General features: G+C 45.4%; 1 protein-coding gene and 1 long non-coding RNA gene across 8 annotated transcripts in view; one reads left to right on the forward strand and one right to left on the reverse strand.

The window, feature by feature from the left end:
• The window catches only part of LOC142776131 (uncharacterized), a 79,754-nt gene extending 67,833 nt beyond the window's left edge, over nt 1–11,921 (forward strand). The window contains exon 4 of the long non-coding RNA XR_012887331.1: nt 8,429–11,921. This is a non-coding gene — a long non-coding RNA (uncharacterized LOC142776131). The remainder of the gene's footprint in view (nt 1–8,428) is intronic.
• MICU1 (Mitochondrial calcium uptake 1) overlaps nt 1–18,803 on the reverse strand; it is an 84,548-nt gene extending 65,745 nt beyond the window's left edge. For 2 of the 7 annotated variants that reach the window (XM_037413983.2, XM_037413982.2), the window contains exons 1-2: nt 18,295–18,775; nt 7,662–7,842 (exon numbers count right to left, since the gene is read on the reverse strand). In XM_037413983.2, coding sequence (XP_037269880.1) covers nt 7,662–7,842; nt 18,295–18,530 — 417 coding nt within the window. In that variant the 5' untranslated portion in view covers nt 18,531–18,775. The other 5 variants (XM_075879196.1, XM_075879197.1, XM_075879195.1 and 2 more) reach the window with 5 other exon arrangements.
• Between the last annotated feature and the right edge of the window lie 441 nt (nt 18,804–19,244).

Genomic DNA, 19,244 nt, shown 5'->3' on the forward strand with positions numbered 1-19,244 from the left:
AAACAACGCGAGTGACACCATTTGAACTTGTATTCGGCCTAACAGTCACCACTCCACTGGATGCCATGTTACCACTGAATGATGAAAGCAGTAATCTACCTGACCTAGATGACTTCTTGCAAAGAGTCGAGGAAGCATGATAGATGGCGAGATACAGAATACGCCGCCAACAGCGTATCGACTCCTACCGGTACAATCAGCGTCATACTGAAGCCCATTATCAGCCTGGTGACAAAGTATGGATATGGACCCCAGTGCGTCGCCGCGGACTTTCTGAAAAACTTCTTAGGCGATACTTCGGGCCTTACGAACTACTCCATCGTGTAAGCGATGTAACGTACCAAGTCAAATCCGTTATACACGGGAGCTCAAAACGCCCCAACCCTACAGAGGTTGTACGTGTAGTCCGGATGAAGCCTTACTATGAAAGTTCATCGGAAAACTAGTGACCCCTACCAGGAATCGATACATTGCCTGATGCATCGGGACGATGCGTATGAGGAGGGGGATTATGCCGCGACATCTTGCCTGCATTCAAACAATGCGCCCTTCACCGTGCGCACAGGGACACACATGCACGCAGTCTTGTGTTGCGCAGAGACGATGATGGCACGAGCACGCAGCTGGACCGGGCTGATGTGCGCCACGCGCTCGGGACTTCTCATGGAAAGGAAGAAGGTAGCTGAAGGACATCTTTGGTGTTCGACTGACACGTAGTTCTACGACCATAGTCACTTTGAGTAGTGGGAACAGGTTCGCCCTTTTAATAAATATGTTTTATTATATCCCTGAGTCCTTCAACATCGCTACAATATCAAGACATGTCCATGCACACAACAGCGTCACAGCAGAACTTATCTCTCACAGCTATTGTAAGAATGTATAAACCTAACCCAGAATGAATCTCATATTTGATACTCTCATCTCATGTTCAGCTCATCTCACCTCATCTATCTGTAGCAGTAGGTATGAGTCATGTATACCATGCTTATTAAAGTAGTGAACACTCTATTGTTGACCGTAACCTAGGGGTGGAAATGGGCTTCAGTCTTTTGCAGCAGATTTGAGAGCAAGAATGACACTGTTTTGGAGAGCAGCTTTGGAGCAGTAAAAGCGGCATTTTGCAGCAGCTCTTGAGCACCAAAAGGCATGTTTTGGAGCATCAAAATTTAGTTTTGGGACAGATTTCTTGGGTCACGCATCACTGTTAATTAGAATTTTCATTTTCTCTATGCTTTCACACGAACACAAAAAATTCAGTGGTTTTTACTAAGCATTTAATGCTGATCAAACGACCAGAATTACCCCAAGTTGATATATATATATATATCAACTTGGGGTAATATATATATATATATATATATATATATATATATATATATATATATATATATATATATATATATATATATATATATATATATGTGAACAGCTACAAAGACGAATAAAAAATTTAGTGTTAAAATGTTTCAATGTTCAAAATGCGATTACGACACCGCATATAACATGAACAGCAACTAAATTAAGACTAGAGATGAACTAATATAATAAAGGTTGTCTTCATACTAAACCAATGGGGCTCTATAAAAATAAATGTAAGAAACTTTTGTTCCAGTTATTGAAGTGCCACAGCCGACTCGATTTGATTGATTTGTGGGGTTTAACGTCCCAAAACCACCATTTGATTATGAGAGACGCCGTAGTGGAGGGCTCCGGAAATTTTGACCACCTGGGGTTTTTTAACGTGCACCCAAATCTGAGTACACGGGCCTACAACATTTCCGCCTCTATCGGAAATGCAGCCGCCGCAGCCGGGAATCGAACCCGCGACCTGCGGGTCAGCAGCCGAGTACCTTAGCCACTAGACCACCGCGGCGGGGCCAGCCGACTTGGAGAACCGCGAAGAAATTTAGATGGGCTCGCCATGCCACTGCTAAGTAATTAAGTGGTTTTTCTTTTTTATTAGGATAGGAACTACATGGGCACTCGACGGGTTTTCACCGTCGCCGCCATGTCCCACGTAAACTACAACTTGGTAACATTCCGTGCGCATCATACATTCTACCCACACGTAAAACTGCGCAAGTTGGGGTGGTGAGCGCTGCTGCGCAAGCAGAGGTTAAACGAGGCGGCCGATCTCCGTCGCTGCACACGCGATACTATCCCACCACGTGTTATACCTGCCGTCGAATGCTCAAGCAGAGAGCAAACACGGGGAAAAATACGCGAAGTAAAGGGGTGGGGGGGGTTGCTCGAGCAGCAGCGGTGAACTTTGATTCTAAGGGCGTGGTTGTGACAAGCTGGCGTGCGCGCACTATCGGCAAGCGTCAGCGCGCGGCTCGTAAACCGTTCTACCTGGTGCGCTCTCTACGGAAATATTGTACAATAACAGCATTTCTCCCTGGAGCGGCCGTACGTCCTTTCTTACACCAGCGTTTTGCAGAGAGTCGCGATGTTAGATTCAAAAGCGTTAGCTTTCATCCTTCGTATCATAGAGAAACATACTTGCACAAATAGCGGACATACCCGTAGGGCCTTGCAGCCCAGCTACTGCGTAGAGTTAATGTATATGCTACCATTAGGTAGCATAAGGTAGCATAGACAGTAACTGTACTACTGCACTGCTTTTAGTGCAACAAGTGGTTAGTCAGACCCGATAATGTATTCAGCATGAATAAAATAATTATTTTTTTCTTTCCAATGCTGGGATTTGAACCCGTACCCTCATGCTCCGAAAGCGAGTGTCTTTACCACTAGGCTACTCACCCATGCTTCTGTAAAGAGAATGCATGTACATCACATCTAAACCACATGAATGTGCCTCTTTGTGCAAAACAAATGCAGAAAGACAACACTTTCCAGTCAAACTTTACTTTTTTTAAGTTGTGATGCATTAAATGTCCTCAGCGGGACATGATGTGGAGCGTATATAGAAAATTGCACAAGTTAATAAAATTTCTTCTTTGCAAAAAATTTATGCCAAAGTTGGGCAATAATTGTCTTCCTGAAGAGGCTACTGCATGTCTTAAAGGAGCAAAAGCGAGGATGGGTACCCCATCTATAGGTTGGTCTGACCCTTTCTGGGCTGCGAATAAGCTCCAGTGGCCACTCTTAATATAGTATATCTCTCTATGTTCGTATTGACACGAGGTCGTAAGGTTGGCGAAGGCAGCAGCCACTGTTTTCATGAGTGAACCTTATTTGGGTGTACCTGTACCGGAAAACAAAATGTCACTCTGTAAGCAATACAAGCTGTAGGCTGATAGCTGCAAACCACAGTGTTGGCCGTCGATAATCTGCCAAGCAGCAAAGTGCGTTGGCATTTATATGTGTGCCATCGAAGATTCCCGCGTTATCGCTAGAAGCTGCGTAGAACAAACTCTACAGTACACATTGTGCGTGTACAGTAGAGTTTGTTCTAAGATTATCAAGATTGTTCCCAGTCATTAGGGAGCGGATTGCGCAAGGCAGCGTTACACGCGAAATGGTACAGTAGCAAAAATAGAAAGCGCGTGCCGCATTACCATTACAAACTTTTGCTATTGCCGTCATCACTTCATCAACGGTGAAACTGACTTTTTTTTTTTTTTTCAGTTTATATGGTTGGGCTAACAGCTTTGCTGTTAAAACATATACAGAGTCGCATAATGAGGTATGCACACAAACACCACCTTAACAAGATTCATGCATGAACCGAAATGCGATGTCACCGAACTTAATTTGATATGGACGCGGTTGCACCCTTTGTGTAGCCCTCGCGTGTTGCTCAGTTGATGATAAAACTCGGCTAAATTTGGTGTTGCACGCGCAAATTACCGTTAAGGCGCCGCTTCGCGCAGCAGGTCACATTGGCGCAGAATGGTGCCAGTGGCGCAGCACTTCCACCCCTGGAAACCTGGCCTGAAGACATAAATGGCTGGCATTTATTATATATGTTCTGCAATAACAGCCAGCTCTAGTTCTTCAGTGTGTAGCTTCTACGGTATGAACACTGATCTATGGCTGAGAGTTAAATTCTTCCATTATAGCAAGCTTGTTTTGGAAAGTGCACAATGCTGTTCGCAAGTATTGCACTGTGTCAAACAAGAATTGTGAGTTGTTTTAGCTTGGCAGACCTACTATGGAAATCCTGACTACACAGCCAACTTGAGGAATAAGAATTCAGGTTGGCTACTCCACTATTAACGTTGTGCTGAACATCATTGAAAAGCAAATAGTCATGACCTAGAATAATGTTGCCAGGCAAGTATTGGGCACTAGGAATCACATCTATATTCTTGCTTTCAATTTCAATGTGAAGTCAACAGCCCTATGACAATAGAAGCAACTCATTCCAGAGCTCGAGCACACAAACTTGCGGCATTGCAAAAAGGGAGCATTTGGTAACGAGATATCTATTGTGAATCCGGCGCCCAGTTTTTACAGTTGCTTCTAAAGCACTTACAGAAACAGCATCTACACTACATCGAAGTTAGTGAGCTAAAAAGTTGCAGGTTCTAGTACAGTAATAGCCAGACTCTGTGAAACGCAACTCTGCTCAAACTGGACCACAATGACTTTTTTGTCAACTAGAAAGCTCTTCTCATAAATTAGTTTGAATTTCCTTGCAGCATTTTTCTGCAGATGGGTGGATGGCGATTTCCACTTTCACAAACTTACCTCTTCTACTTGGTAGAATGGTTCAGAACTAATAGAATTGTCGGGTTTTACATCCCAAAACTACAATATGAATTTCATGTAATGAATTTCATAGGTGTTAAGGAGGTACGAAAAATGCAACTAGAGATGGTAGTGCTGCAATCCTGCACTCCATGTTCTCGACACAGAATACACATACACTCTTGCACTTTAGTCCACACTATCCCTACTCCTGACAGGCACTGCTCTACGATAGATTTGACAATTTTTCCAATTAAGCGAAGCAGATGTAGAGTCAACTGCATAAACCTAGCTACCAGGGACACTTCAATACCAGAGAACTCGAGAAGCTATAGGTTCTAGCTGCATTTTTGTGTGTCTTTCAAAAAGCGCATGTTTACTCCTAAAAATAATGGTGGCAGTGGACAAGATAGGTTTTTTTCAAGTTTTGCAACTCTGAGTCTGAGCCAGTGTAAGAAAAAGATAAAAGAACTTCACTGGATCCTTCAGTATGTATATATAAGATAATTTTTTGACAATACAGAATTTTGAAATATCACCTGTGACAGATGCCACTACTGTAGTCCTTAAAGTTATATTACCCGAAGTGACAACATAATGAAGCTATCAAACAAAGGAGCCAAATAATTCACGGGAGACATTATCTGCATCTTAACTATAGTATAGTAATTATGACATAAATGAAAATGAAGTAAATTGGACTATAACCTTTGTTGTTGGTGGAGCCCAAACCCACCACCTACGAATTACGAACCCAATGCTCTACCAATTGAGCTATGATGACAGGCATTACCCCATCCATCTTGTGTGTTTCTGCGCATGCTATATTGGGAGAGTTAGCTAGCATGACTCAGAGCCCAGACAGAGAGCGTAGAGCATTCTTTTTACCAGACAGCATCATGTAGTAGGTTATCTTGTTTATGAGCTGGCAGTTGTCCAATAAACCCTTGCACACCACCTAAAGGCATCAAACCTGCCAACCCAACAAGACCCCCTACATGAAAGAACAAAAGTGAGGGAATAATTCGAGAGGCTCACTTACTTTGTCAGACACAACCTAATGAAGTCAACAAACAATGAATGCCAGGAAAGCTCAGGACATATTATGGTCAGTTTTTAACTGCCGTGTAGTAATTATATCATAACTGAAAATAAGTTGACATTGACAAAAAACACACCTTTGCTGATTGTGGAGCCCGAGTACACAGCCTTCGAACACTCGTCCGATGCTCTACCAATTCGGTTACGGTGGTGGGCTTACTCCTATTCGCATTGTTGTGTATTCCTTAACTTGCTATACTGAGAGTGCTAGCCAGCACCACTCGTAGCCCCGGCAGCAAGTGTGGCCGTTTTGCTAGGCTGTGTCACATAGAACGTGCAGAAGTACACAACAAAGTGGGCGGTGAATGCCTGCTCAACTGGTACAGCACTGGATGTGTAATTCGAAGATTGTGGGTTTAGGCCCTCTTGATGGCAAAGGTGTTTTTTTTTTTTTCATCCACTTTAATTCATTTTCATTTGCATTACAATCCCTACACTTTAGTTAAAAATAATGTGCTCTATGCTCTTCTTTGCTTCATCAGGTTGTGTGTAAAAAAGATAACAAGATTTTCAAACCATTATTTTGCTTTCACTATTACCCATTATGGAGACTATTACTTGCATGAGCAATCAATATTCATTGTAGACCAATTAACTATTACTGACTTATTTATTTTATTGTTATGAATATACCAGTACATATTGTACCTAAGTGATAACAGTCTGAGCTCAGGTGGCACAGATTTTGGGGTAAGCACCATTAAATGCAAAAAAGAGAAGTATTATTCCAGTTGCTTTTTAAAGAAAACACCATTCTGTGCACTGAAGCATGAAAGTAACTAGAATATGCAGGCATTTCGTTGCACACTATGGGAATATATATCTCGAAAGTGTAACATCCACCTGAAAATAGGACCAAAACAGATATGCCTTGCAAGCTCACCCGCCACAATTTGTAAATGCAATATGTGCTTTGAATTAATAAATTAGTCATTTGTTGTGACTTAGTTGATTACGTCTCTGGATTTCTCACAGTAAGTAATATTTGCTGCTTGAAGTACTTGAGCTCACGGACTACAATTACATTATTAAAAGCACTACAATACTCATCATGACTGAAAAGTGCAGAAAAAGTGTGCAAGTTTTCTGTCCACAGAATCAGTGCAGTGCCTCCAAATGCGATGAGAAATAAGGACATAAAATGTAATATAAAGTAATGAAAAAGTGAATAGCAACAGCGGAATGGATAAACAATAAAATTTGTGAAATGAAGTTTCCATAATACCAGAACCAATGATATGTAGCACAGAAGCCCAAAACTGTTACTGTTATGCTGTGAAGTCATGCACTGACACAGTGATTGTTCAAAATGCAGAAACCTGCTCAAGTGCTCTTCCAGCACCTAATAAGGTTTCTCTATTGTGAACAATCTAGCGAGGCACACAGATCATTTGGTTGCAGTCAATTCTGTAGTGTGTGGAGTGAAAATAGCCAAAATTTTTTATGCAACGCCACAAGCTTTCCTTTTTCAGGGGAGCAGCACTTATGGCCCTCCTAGGAAATTGGCTGATCGTAGTTCAATGCAGAGAGACGATTCGACCCCCATGAATGCTTAGGTATTCCAAGCTGCTTTGCCAATGATAACATGTAATATTTTTCGTGGCATTGTAAAAAAATCACGAATGCAACTAGCGAGACAGCATCCATTATGAAAAATTAGTGTTACAGCCCCTTTAAAAACAATGTTGTCACTGTCACAAAAATTGTCAATCAACCGTTCGAGTAATACAATCTCTATAAGATCGTAGTTGGCAATGTATCCTTAAAAGAAAATGTAAACTGCACGTGCTGATAATCCACAAAGTTAGAAATGATACATTGTTGCATATGAGGTGAATACAAATATATCTATTTATTGCTGATTTCATCACACATTTTAATATAATGAGCAATCAACTTGCTTTTCGGTCACGAAACCCAGGCTTGTCTTTCTTTTTTTTTCCTTTTCCTTTTCCTTTTGTTTCTTCAACATCAGAGTCCTCTTCACCCTCCCTACCACCAGAATGTGACACACTACTTTCCGAGGACACACGAAAGTACTTTCGAACAGCCTCAATCCCATTGTCCACCTTTTCACCAAGCCTGAAAGCACAGAATTTCAAATAGTATTCAATTAAGAATGCCAGGTAGTTGGAACATCTTGTCAAACAGCACAATATTGATATACAGAACACAAACATGGGATGAAGAAAATAACAACATTAATTTGAAAAATATTTGTCGTACTCTCAAAAAATTGATGTCCTACAGCCTAATTATTCGATCCACAGCTAAAAAGAAAAAAAAACATTCTTGGTGCTCCTTTAACCTCACAAGGCTCAACACAGAAAAGAAAATGAGTTGGCTCGTTTATTTCTAAACATAAGAAAGACTAAAGCTACGACAGCAGGTGAAGCTCTGAACATACCCATAAATAAAGTAATAGATGTTAAAGGACGATTCTTGACGATTCTTCTAGAATCCTTAATAGGTGCTGACGGTAACTCTACAAAATAAATCAAGTGCTAGGAAAGGGAGAAACGGGTTTTTTAACGATTACCAAGAATAAAGGAGACGAAACTGAAATTTATGTTATGCTTCACGGGTGAATGGGGGAAAGGAAGATGAAGAAGAAAAAGAATGAGAATAAACTGGTGTTCTGACTGACGCCATGTCTCATTTGTTACAGTAAGTCGACAGGATCTACCACAGCAGTATCATGAGCCCCCCAAAGAAGATGATCAGCCTGCCGAAATACATCGGAGCTAAAGACGACGTCCCTGTTGACAAGTGGCTGCACCTCTTCAAAACGAAGGCGAGAAACGTAAGCTGGTCTGAATGAGATCGCATTGACTGCATCAGCGAGTACCTGGAAGGTGCGGCATTTTGCTGGTACCTCACCGAGATTTTCGACGCAGAAGATAAGTGGGAAGGCATCAAAACAAGCATGATGGCACGATTTTCTGCACCTGCCAGCAACCCTTTCCGCCAATTCATACACTGCAGGCTCAAAAGACAACAGCACATTAGGCACTACTACAAAGAGAAGACGCGCCTTGGTAGTCTCGCAGACTTGAAGAACGTTCACATAGTATCAGGATTGGCCGACGGTGTACCTGAGGAGATCGAAAGGCACCTCGTTGGATTGACGCTCACCACCCCAGCCAAGTGGCTTGCTGCTGCGCTTCAAGCGGAAGACTCTGTCCACAGAGATGCTTTCCAACACTCGTCAAAACGGCAGCTCACGCATCGAAAGCCTCATTCTACGCGATCATGGCCCCCTGCAGGATCGTTGCGCACCCTTCACAGTGAGTGCCGACATTGTGCATCTGCTGGTTCGCCAAATCAGTTTCACTGGCACAATGAGTGCCCTCGTCGTAAAATGGTGTCTGCTCTAACTGACAACCAGAGAAACGGAGATGGCGGCCCAAAGCTTCATTAATACGTTTTGGTGCACTTGTAAACAAACACATGGTGAACGCAACTCTGGATACAGGAGCGACTATTACCTGTATCAATGAAGTTGTGTTAAAAAAACTCAAGCTGCAGTTGCTCAAGGATCCATGCATTAGTGTCCAACAAGTCACCTCAACCACAAAAACTTTGGGCCGCGTACGCTGTGGGGGTGCTGACAGCCCCTGTAGAGTTGTTTGCGCCGTGTGGCGCACGTGTCTCGCCCCAAGGCCACATTTCGGGTGACGACCGCCGGGCGATAGGTGGCGTTGAGTTCGCGTTGAGTACCACTGTTGGTAGAGTGGTAGCGCCGGCGGTGACCCCTGGTGGAAGGCAGGCCTTGGTGGCGGGTGAGAGTTGAGCGAGCTTCTTCTGCGGGTGATGGCTGTCGCGAACGATTGTCTCTCACGGTGGGTCTGCCATGGACGGCACCGCGAGCCACCTGCGGTAGGCCCACGAGGTGAGTGAAGCGTTGGCGACACCGCCTTTTGTGTGCTCTTGTGTTATGTTGTTTGAGTGTTTGGTAATTTTGTGTAATGATGACTTAGCGTGTTGATAACGATATATGTATCGATTCGACGGACGATATCGTCATCTAAATTAGTTAAATAAATGTGTTTGTACGTTGTCTGGTTTGTACCGACCGCGTCTACTGAGTCCGTTTACTCCAAGAGCATGGCGTGGCGCTCACTCGCTGATTCGAGACCCAACGAGAGTTGAGGGAGCTCTTCTGCGCATGGCGGCTGCCGCGAACGGTTGTCTCTAGCGTAGGTCCTCGGCGTGGGGCATCGCGGGCCTGCGCGTCGGGGACCCGCGTGGCAAGTCAAGCGTTGGCGACGCCGCCTTGCCTTGGGTGTTAGTGTGTTTGTTGTGTTGTTTGTTTGTCGTGTTATAGTGTAAGGGTGTCCTAGCATATTACTTACGACTGATGTATCATTTAGCAGATGATATCCTCGTTATAAATTAGTCAAATAAATGTATGTTTATTGGTTTGTATACCCACCGCGTCTTCTGTGTCCGTTCACTCCAAGAGCGTGGCGTGGTGCTCGCTCGCCGATTCGAGACTCCACACAGGCTGCCCAACGTGGAGCTCGTGGAGTACCGGACGACAGTTTTTGCGGTTTGGTACAAGCTTTTGTTAGAGTGGGTGTAGAGTAGGCCTAGGGGGACTTCTTTGCTAGGGTCGGCGGTGTGCTTTTTTGAGAAGGGAGGATATTGGTTTTGTAATGTGTTTGAACTTGTTGGCACTCGAGTTTTTATTTTTTTTCTGCTCGCAAGTGTTGTTTTTTGGTGTTAGTTTTCAAAACCGTTGTTGAATTAGGACGAGAGCCATGCGGTCCGCATCCTGGAGTTAGCAAGGCCTAGAGCACGTGGTTTGTAGGCCAGGCCCGAAGCGAGTGAGTACGGAAGCCTCGTGGATAGTCCGATTTTCTGTAAATAGCTTCTTCTATCTCTTTGGGCTCAGGGAGCCAGGCGTCGTTGCTGACTTGTATTGCGGCTCGACGCCGGGGCGTCGTGACACCGCCCGGGGCGGTGGACGCCAATCGCTCGGTAAGCTGCTGTGTGCGGCGATCGATAGGGCCACCTCGCAGAGTGGATGTCTCCTCGCGGCTGCCTCTTCTGCACCTAGGCTGGGTGCTGGGTGGATACCGGTTGTTGTCGAGCGACTAATTAGGCCTAAGGCTCTGCGCAGCCGCCTGTCGCACGTGGCACAACTAGGTGGATCGTGGCGTTGAGGTGTTGTGCTCTGCTTCCACTTCCCGCACTTCTTTTGATCTTGCGATGCACGAGATAGCAAAAAGTGATTTTTGTTTTACTTTGATGGGCGTCTCGGCCAACACCGATGTCTTAGCTAGCAGTACTGACCATCGTACCACGTGGCCGAAAAGCCTGAAGCTCTCTTCCCTAGGACCTGCTCGATTGTTTTCTTTCGAGTTTTTTTTTTTGTTGATGTATTCAGCGGGAGGGATGTCATCCACGGCCGGCTGTCTTCTGTGCATCTTCAGAGTCTCTGGCCAGGAATGCGGTCGTGAGGTCGGGCGATGGAGATGCCTGGGGCCTGCGCAACTGCCTGCAGTCCGGCGCCCTCGTGAGTGCTGGTTGCAACTGGAAGACGTGTCGGCGCTAGCGATGGTTCGTCGCGTCGACGGCAACGTTGTGTTGCGGGGCCGGTACTGAGGTGAAGTCGAGCCGGACAGTGCAGCAGTGTCAACCGACGGCGGTGTCGTGGTGCAAGGACATTATGGTTATGCGATGTCATTTTTTTTTTTCGTTAAAGCTTGTGTAGCTAATTTTGGATTTCGGGATATGGTTTGATTTAAGGTTGAGAGAATGTGATAGTGCTGACACCCCCTGTGAAGTTGTTTGCGCCGTGTGACGCACATGTCTCGCCCCAAGGCCGCATTTCGGGTGACGACCACCGAGCGATAGGTGGCGTTGTGTTTGCGTTGAGCACCACTGTTGGCAGAGTGGTAGCACCGGCGGTGACCCCTGGTGGAAGGCAGGCCTTGGTGGCGAGCGAGAGTTGAGCGAGCCTCTTCGGCGCGTGGTGGTACCCGCGAATGGTTGTCTCTAGCGTGGGTCCTCGGCGCGTGTGGCGCCGCGGGCCTGCGCGCCGGGGGGGCCCTCGTGGTAAGTCAAGCGTTGGCGGCGACGCCTTGGGTGTGTTGGCATGTTTGTCATGTTATTGTGTAACGATGTCCTAGCGTATTACAACAAGTTATGTATCATTCGGCGGACGATATTGTTGTTATAAATTAGTCAAATAAATGTATATTTGTTGGTTTGTATTGGCCGCGTCTTCTGTGTCCGTTCACTTCAAGAGCGTAGCGTGGTCCTCGCTCGCCAATTCGAGACCCCACAACGCATACAGTTGGAAATAGAGAAGATAAAGCGGGCAGCCCAAGCACACATTCTGCCAGGCATGAAGACTGAATTCTTGATAGGCCTGAATAACACCTCTTTTTTCAACTCGTCAATGTACTTTAACACGATGACTTTGCTTCAAGACAACAAAGCTCTGCAGAATTCCTTTCAAACTCAAAAGTGTGTTTTCAGCGCCGATACAACCCCACTCCAAGCCGTTGATGTCACACACCTTCCACCATTGCAACAAGCTGCTTTGAGAGAGGTGCTTCACAGTTATGAGGACATTTTCTCAAAGTCTCAGATGAACTTCGGATGTATCGCGGATGAACAACATTGCATTGCCCTCAGCAACGACGTCTCTATCGACAGACCACCGTATCGATGCTCCCCGGCAGACAAAGAGGAAATTGTCGGGCAAGTGGACTTACTTCTCAAGCAAGGTGTAGTGCATCCATCTTTTTCATCATCCATGGCTCCCGTCATTCTTGCAGAGAAAAAAGGTGAAGGACGTACGCGTTTATGCATTGATTATCGAAAGCTTAACTCTGTCACTGTGCCTGACTACCAAGCTATTCCGTGTATAGACAATAATCTAGACTACCTGGGGAAATCGGAATATTTTTTCGACATTGGATATCACATCAGGCTACTGGCATGTCAAAATGAACCCACAGGACATCCCAAAAACAGCTTTCGTCACACCGAATGGCCATTATGAGTGGCTTGTTATGCCTTTCTGTTTGAGAAATTCTCCTGCTACGTTCGAAAGAGCAGTGAAATCAGTTATTAGAAAACGTAACTTGAAGAATGTCGTTAATTATTTTGATGATATTGTTACGTGGAAAATAACTGTAGTCAGCCCGTAGCCACAACACAGCTCACGGACAACGTCTACTTCTTCACTCTCAGTCTGAGGCACCCTTTTTTTGGGTATGTCCCACTATGCCTTGTTACAGTCAGCCGAAATCACCTAACACAACCCCCGGCGGCAAAAGCGCCGACCCAGCGAGCTTACGGGCCCACAGCAGGAGCAGTGTGGTAACGCTTGAGCCTTGATGAAGAATGGCGATTTGGGCTAGTTGGTTTGAATTCATGGTAATAAGGACTGCAGCGCGAGCACGAAGGTGCTAGAAGAAACAGACGAAAGGCGAGGCACGGAAGGCAAAGAGGACAACACCAGCGCTGACTACCAACTGAATTTTATTATTCACAGCACACATGATAATATATACAACAGGCAACCTTTTAACAGCAAACGTGAGCAACGTGACATATTCTGGGGAATGGTCTGATAAAAAGAAGGTACAATGATACAATGGCTAACCCTTATCTAAAAGCGCGAACTCTTTGTCATGCAAGGCCACCGAAGGTTTACTCACGCATCCGTCACTATGTTTTCTAATAAAATACGCTTCAGCTATTTCACGAGTTAACTTGTCCATGTGGCGTGCCAGCACACTCACGCCCGGAAATCGAGGCTGGCACCTGCAGCTTTTGCAGTGCAAAACAAGGTTTGAACTAATTCCTTTGCATATATCATTCATATGTTCTCCTAACCTTTTATTGCTTCCTTTAACGTGTGGTCGTTGTTATATAGGCCAAACTGGGCGGTGCATCAATAAAAGGCGGTGCATCAATACCACTGGGGATGCCCCTGGACTGGAGGATGGTTCAATAATGTCCTTCGCTATCATCTTGTTGACCTCCTTCTGAATGATGCTCTGCTGAAAAGCAGACACTCTGTAGGGACGGCGGTGAACAGGATTGGCATCACCTGTGTGTATGCGATGCTGGACAAAGGACGTCTGCCCTAAAGGTCGGTCGCCAAAATCGAAGATATCTTGGTAGGCCTTGAGAAGATGCTGTAGGGCTTTAACTTGCGGAGGCGGAAGATCATTGGCCATCATATCTACAATTTGACGGCTGCCCGAATGTGCTGCGAGTGCTGTGCGCTGCGTTGGAGCAAGGGTGTCTAAGGCAAGAACTTCAGTTTGTGAATCGAGCAACGGACAAAGCAGGGCCACAGAAATTCCTTGTGGAAGCACTTGATTCATGTAGCCGAAATTTACAAGTGGTAGACAAATTCTGTTATCTGTGATGCTGAGCACCGTGTAGGGAACTGCAATATTATGCGCAAAGAGTACGTCGGTGAGAGGCGTAGCGTAATAGTCATCGTCGGGCACAGCTGGTGAGCACAGAAAATCGATGTACGTCACAGTTTTGGAAGGCAGGTGAACAAAGTCGCTTCATTGTAATCGGCATGTAGGTTGGTACGGGGCGTCACTGATTTGTGGCAGTTCAAGGCGGAGCACGCCAGCGAAGCAATCAATCAGAGCAGAATTGGCAGCAAGAAAATCGAGGCCTAGTATGAGGTCGTGTGGACATGTTGCAAGGACGGCAAAAAAGACGGCCACTTGATGACCGGCTACGGTAAGTTGAGCTGTGCACATACCGACGACAGGGACTCTTGCGCCATCTGCAACTTGGACGACACTGGTCAAGGGAGGCATGAGGACCTTTTTCATGTGACGATGAAAATGCGAACTCAAAATAGAGACGTGAGTGCCCGTATCAATCAAAGCTTCAACAGGTGTGCTATCAACATATACTTCAAGGATGTTCCGGTTCAAACGTAAGGTCAACAGAGGATTTTTGGGTAAGGTCGACAGAGCAGCTTCATCTCCAGAAGCTGCACAGCCTAGTTTTTTGAAGACATGCGGCAGTTAAACGATGGCGAGGGAGAGCGGTGACGCGTATTTGAGTGAGAAGGGCAGCTTTGAGGCGGCGGCGACAACGGGACAAGGTGGCCGTAGTCCTCAGGGGTAGTAAATGCTGTAGACTCTGTGCAGGGGTGAACGAAATGAGATACTGTAAGTGAGGTACGAGCCAGAAGGCATAGATGGCCACTGACTGCGGCTGTAACGAGCATGTGTCCCACGCAGCCACAGCAGAAGCAGATTGGCTTATCATCAACTGTTCGCCATTCAGACGGGTTTCTGGTTCGAAGAGAGTACGGACGGCGACGTCTCATGTCAACAGAAGCTATCCAGGGATCAGTATTATCAAGGGTGGGTGTAGTGGACAGGATACCCAGGTTAGCGAATTCCTGGCGGACAACAGCCTGGATCAAGGAGACAGCTGGCGTTGAGGCGCAGGCAACGTCGGTTTGTTGGCAGCCGGGTAAGCAACCTCGAGTTCTCGTCGGACGATGTGCGTCACGTCTTCAGTTGTAGACGGCTGACAAGGAGTGGCTTCGCAAGACGACATTGCAGCGGTGTTGGGTAGGCACTGGAACTGGTGTAAAATGCGTCGACTATTCGGCTGCTCGAGACGGCGGCACTCTTTGATCACGGCGTCGATGATCGTTACGTTCGTAAATACAAGCAGGCTGAATGCATAATCAGAAATTCCTTTTAAAACGTGCGATATCTTGTCAGCCTCAGTCATGTTGGGATCAGCCCTTTGACACAATGCTAAGACGTCTTGAATATAAGTCAAGTAAGGCTCGGTGGACGTCTGTGTATGCACGGCCAATTGTTTTCGGGCTTCAAGCTGTTGACCAAACGGGTTGCCAAAAAGGTCGCGGAGCTGTTGTTTAAACATTTCCCAGCTTGTGATTTCATGCTTGTGGGTCTCAAACCAGATGTGAGGGGTCTTGTCAAGATAGAATATGACATTCGCAAGCATAACGGTTGGGTCCCAGCCATACTGCTTGCTGACGCGCTCGTACATACTAAGCCACCTGCCCACATTCACATTGTCCTCTCCGGTAAACGTACTGGGATCACGGGGTTGCGTTAGGGCGTCATACCCGGTTGCTGTCGTTGCCGAGGTAGGTGGCGAAAGCGTATCCTCGTGCAAGGATACGCTGCCTATCACTCGTGCAAGCTACTCACGCACGAATTAAATTATGCCATTACAGAGCTCGAATGCCTCGCTATAATTGACGCTATTGAAAAGTGGCACTGCTATCTCCATGGACGACCATTCACTGTTGTTACCGATCGTGCTGCTTTACAATGGCTCGAAAACATTTAAAAAAACCACGGATGGCTCTTTCGATGGTCTTTGAAGCTCTTGGTGTATGACGTTAACATTCGACATCAAAAAGGCAGAAAACATAGAGGTGGACGCATTGTCGCAGAGCCCTATGGTTCAACTCGTTTCGTTACCAGAACTTCAAACTTACCAGGATGACCACCCTCGCTGCAAGTACACAACGGAAAACGGGATCACTATCGTGACACGTAAAGGAATTTGCAAAGTGTACGTTCCTCTCAAGCTTCGACTGGGCCTTCTGCAGAAAGCACACTGTCAGTTCGGACACGTCGGAGTAAAGAAAACTCTGACCTTGTTGTCATCATCCTACTATTGGCCGGAAATCATCACAGACGTTTCATCCTACGTCCGCCTACGTCCGTTGCAAGAAGCCGAAAACCAAGAGATCCGGATCTCTTGAGTGACTATCACCTGCAGAACACCCTTTGATCTTTTAGCAATGGACGCTATAGGTGGCTTTTCTGGATACGATTCGACAAAGAAGTTTATTCACTTGGCGATCGACCACGCAACGCGGTATGTCTGGGCGTTTCCCGTGCATCACTACCATCTTTGCTGCAGGAAAGCCCAAGAAGTTGAAGTTCCTATCTGATCGTGGACCAGCTTTCACAGCTGGAAAATTCAAGAAGTTCCTAAAACGCAATGGTGTACACCAATTGTTCACGTCCTCCCAACACCCTCAATGTAATGGCATGAACAAATGTACGAATCAGACTATTGTAAGCCGCCTCAAGTGCAAAATGAATGAGCAGCCACAGGAGTCTTGGGTCAAACATCCTTCGGATGTCGTCAATGAATACAACAGAACCACACATGAAGTAACACGATATCCACCATCATACCTCATGCATGAACTCCCTTCATACGACACAATTTTAGACGCACCAATGGAGAGTGTGCAAGAAGCAACGAAAAGTGCAATCAAGACCACGCTTGCCTACCATGAGAAGAACAAGATCATCTATAACGAAAAATTCCTACTACAAGATCTCCAACCTGGCGAGTTGGTCCTCTATGAAACACCTTGGTAGCCGAACAAAGGAAAGCTCAGTTCGGTCATGGAAGGACCTTACACAATTCTTCGCAGAGTCTTTCCTGTGAACTATGAGATCGACCGATGCGTGGCACCGTTAAGCAGAACTACTGACATTGTGCTCGTCAACAAACTGCACCGCTACTATTGTCCCAATAAGTTGACACTCTCTCAGGGGGGAGGGGGAAATGTGTAACGCGAGGAAGACGAAGAGTCAGAATAAACTGGTGTTCTGACTGACGCCATGTCTCATCCATTACATATAGCAAATAACCTGTTCTTTCCTATGCTAATGTAATGGTGCTAGTCACAATGACATAAAAGACTATTTTTTTGAGCTGTGGCATATTGGCTTAGTTTTGAGAATTCCCCGGAATTCGTATGAAGAAACCCAGATATCTCGGTTATAACAGAGATAACCCCTGAATGTTCTAAGCAAAATAATGAAACAAACTTTCTATTTCATTCATGTCAGAGCTGCCTGTTCAAAGGAGTAAAAATTATTGTTAATCAGTGGAAGATTAGAGCGCATGATGGTTAGAATGGCTTTTGGAGATCAAGGGGGTACTAAAACACACTGATCCATTACCAACCCAATAACATTTTGTATGTGTACACTGTACAAAATAATAAAAATAGAAGTACCACTTTGCCTTGATGTGTAAAGGTGTATAGGTTTTCGTGGGCTTTAAAAGAAAGAGAGAGAGAGCCATTTAGTATGAACACCATTTTCAGGCTACTTGAAAAGGTGTGCCTGCTGACGGGAGCCATAACAGTACATGCGCGCTTATGTGATGCATATAAACGGTATGACAAGCATCAGATTTAAAAAAAAAAAAAAACCGTAACGCTTTTTTGTACATTACATTATTAATTGTACCTTGTAGTGTATCACGCATGCGCGTAAACATGCTATCACTACTGTATACTAATCGGCTATCATAAAACGTTAAGAGCACTACTGACGCCGTTCGCGAGATATATACCGCGGAAGTTCATAATGTAAACGGATAGCTCATTGAAACTATGATATAAATAACAGATATCAGTTAACAGATATACGTGCAAGAATGCTTGGACGTTAAGAAAAGTGGTAAGTATTAAGAAAAAAGAATAAACCAAAGGAGTAGCAACGTACTTACTCCTCGAAGTCGATGAAAAGAGCGATGGTGCCCAGTATGAGGGCGAAACCAGTGTAGTACTCGTACTTCGGCGTTTTCTTCTTTCCATGACCGAAATCGTAGTGAGTTCTTATAGTGATCCTGTCGGAAGGGGAGTCCACAATCAGCATGCGCTGAGCGCAAGCAACATAACGGGGCGAGTAGCTGTATCGCAGCCTCGCAGCTACGGGAAGGCTCCTGCGCAGTAAAGGCAACATGTCTGGCTTTCAAGAAAGCGTCGGTTAAGAATCGTTCATATGCCAAGGTCACATAACATCAAACTTAGAGAAGAACATGAAGCAATCCTCACGCAGCTGTAGCAGTTGGAAATAGCGTAATTATAGGCAAAAGTAAAGACGAAGCACGCACGTAAGCTAAGCTAAACTACACTACTGCTGCGGCCTTACGGCGAAGCGCCGGCCATGACACCAGCAATACATATACACTACCAATTAGAGAGAGGAAACTGTACCTCCGACCCACGACCTACTGTATTTTACTGGCCTGGATGGGTGGATAGATGGATATGACTGTACCCTTTAGATTGGGTGGTGGCTAGCGCCTCTAAGCCGTAATACTTAATGAACCAAAAACTAGATTTATTTTTTCTTTCCTTTTAAAAAGTGAGGTTGAGGATTCGTACTTTGCAGTGAAGGGTTTAATTTTCACTCGTGCCTTGACTTTAGCCACCAATTGTATAACCTCCTTCTAGTTAATTCTACCCGCTTAAAGTCTATTTTGCCCTCCCTGTCCCTAAACCCCAGTGCTTTGAAAAACTCTGCACCATCATCCTGAACTAGAGGGTGAAGCGTTTTACAGAACATTATCAAGTGTTCAGCAGTTTCTTCCTCCTCTCCACATGCACTGCATACCGTGTATACCCCTAGCTTCGTATTTGGCCCGATATGTCTTGGTTCGCAACACTCCCGTCC

The sequence above is a fragment of the Rhipicephalus microplus genome, chromosome X, assembly GCF_043290135.1.
Source record: "Rhipicephalus microplus isolate Deutch F79 chromosome X, USDA_Rmic, whole genome shotgun sequence".
Classification (NCBI taxonomy): Eukaryota; Metazoa; Arthropoda; class Arachnida; order Ixodida; family Ixodidae; genus Rhipicephalus; species Rhipicephalus microplus.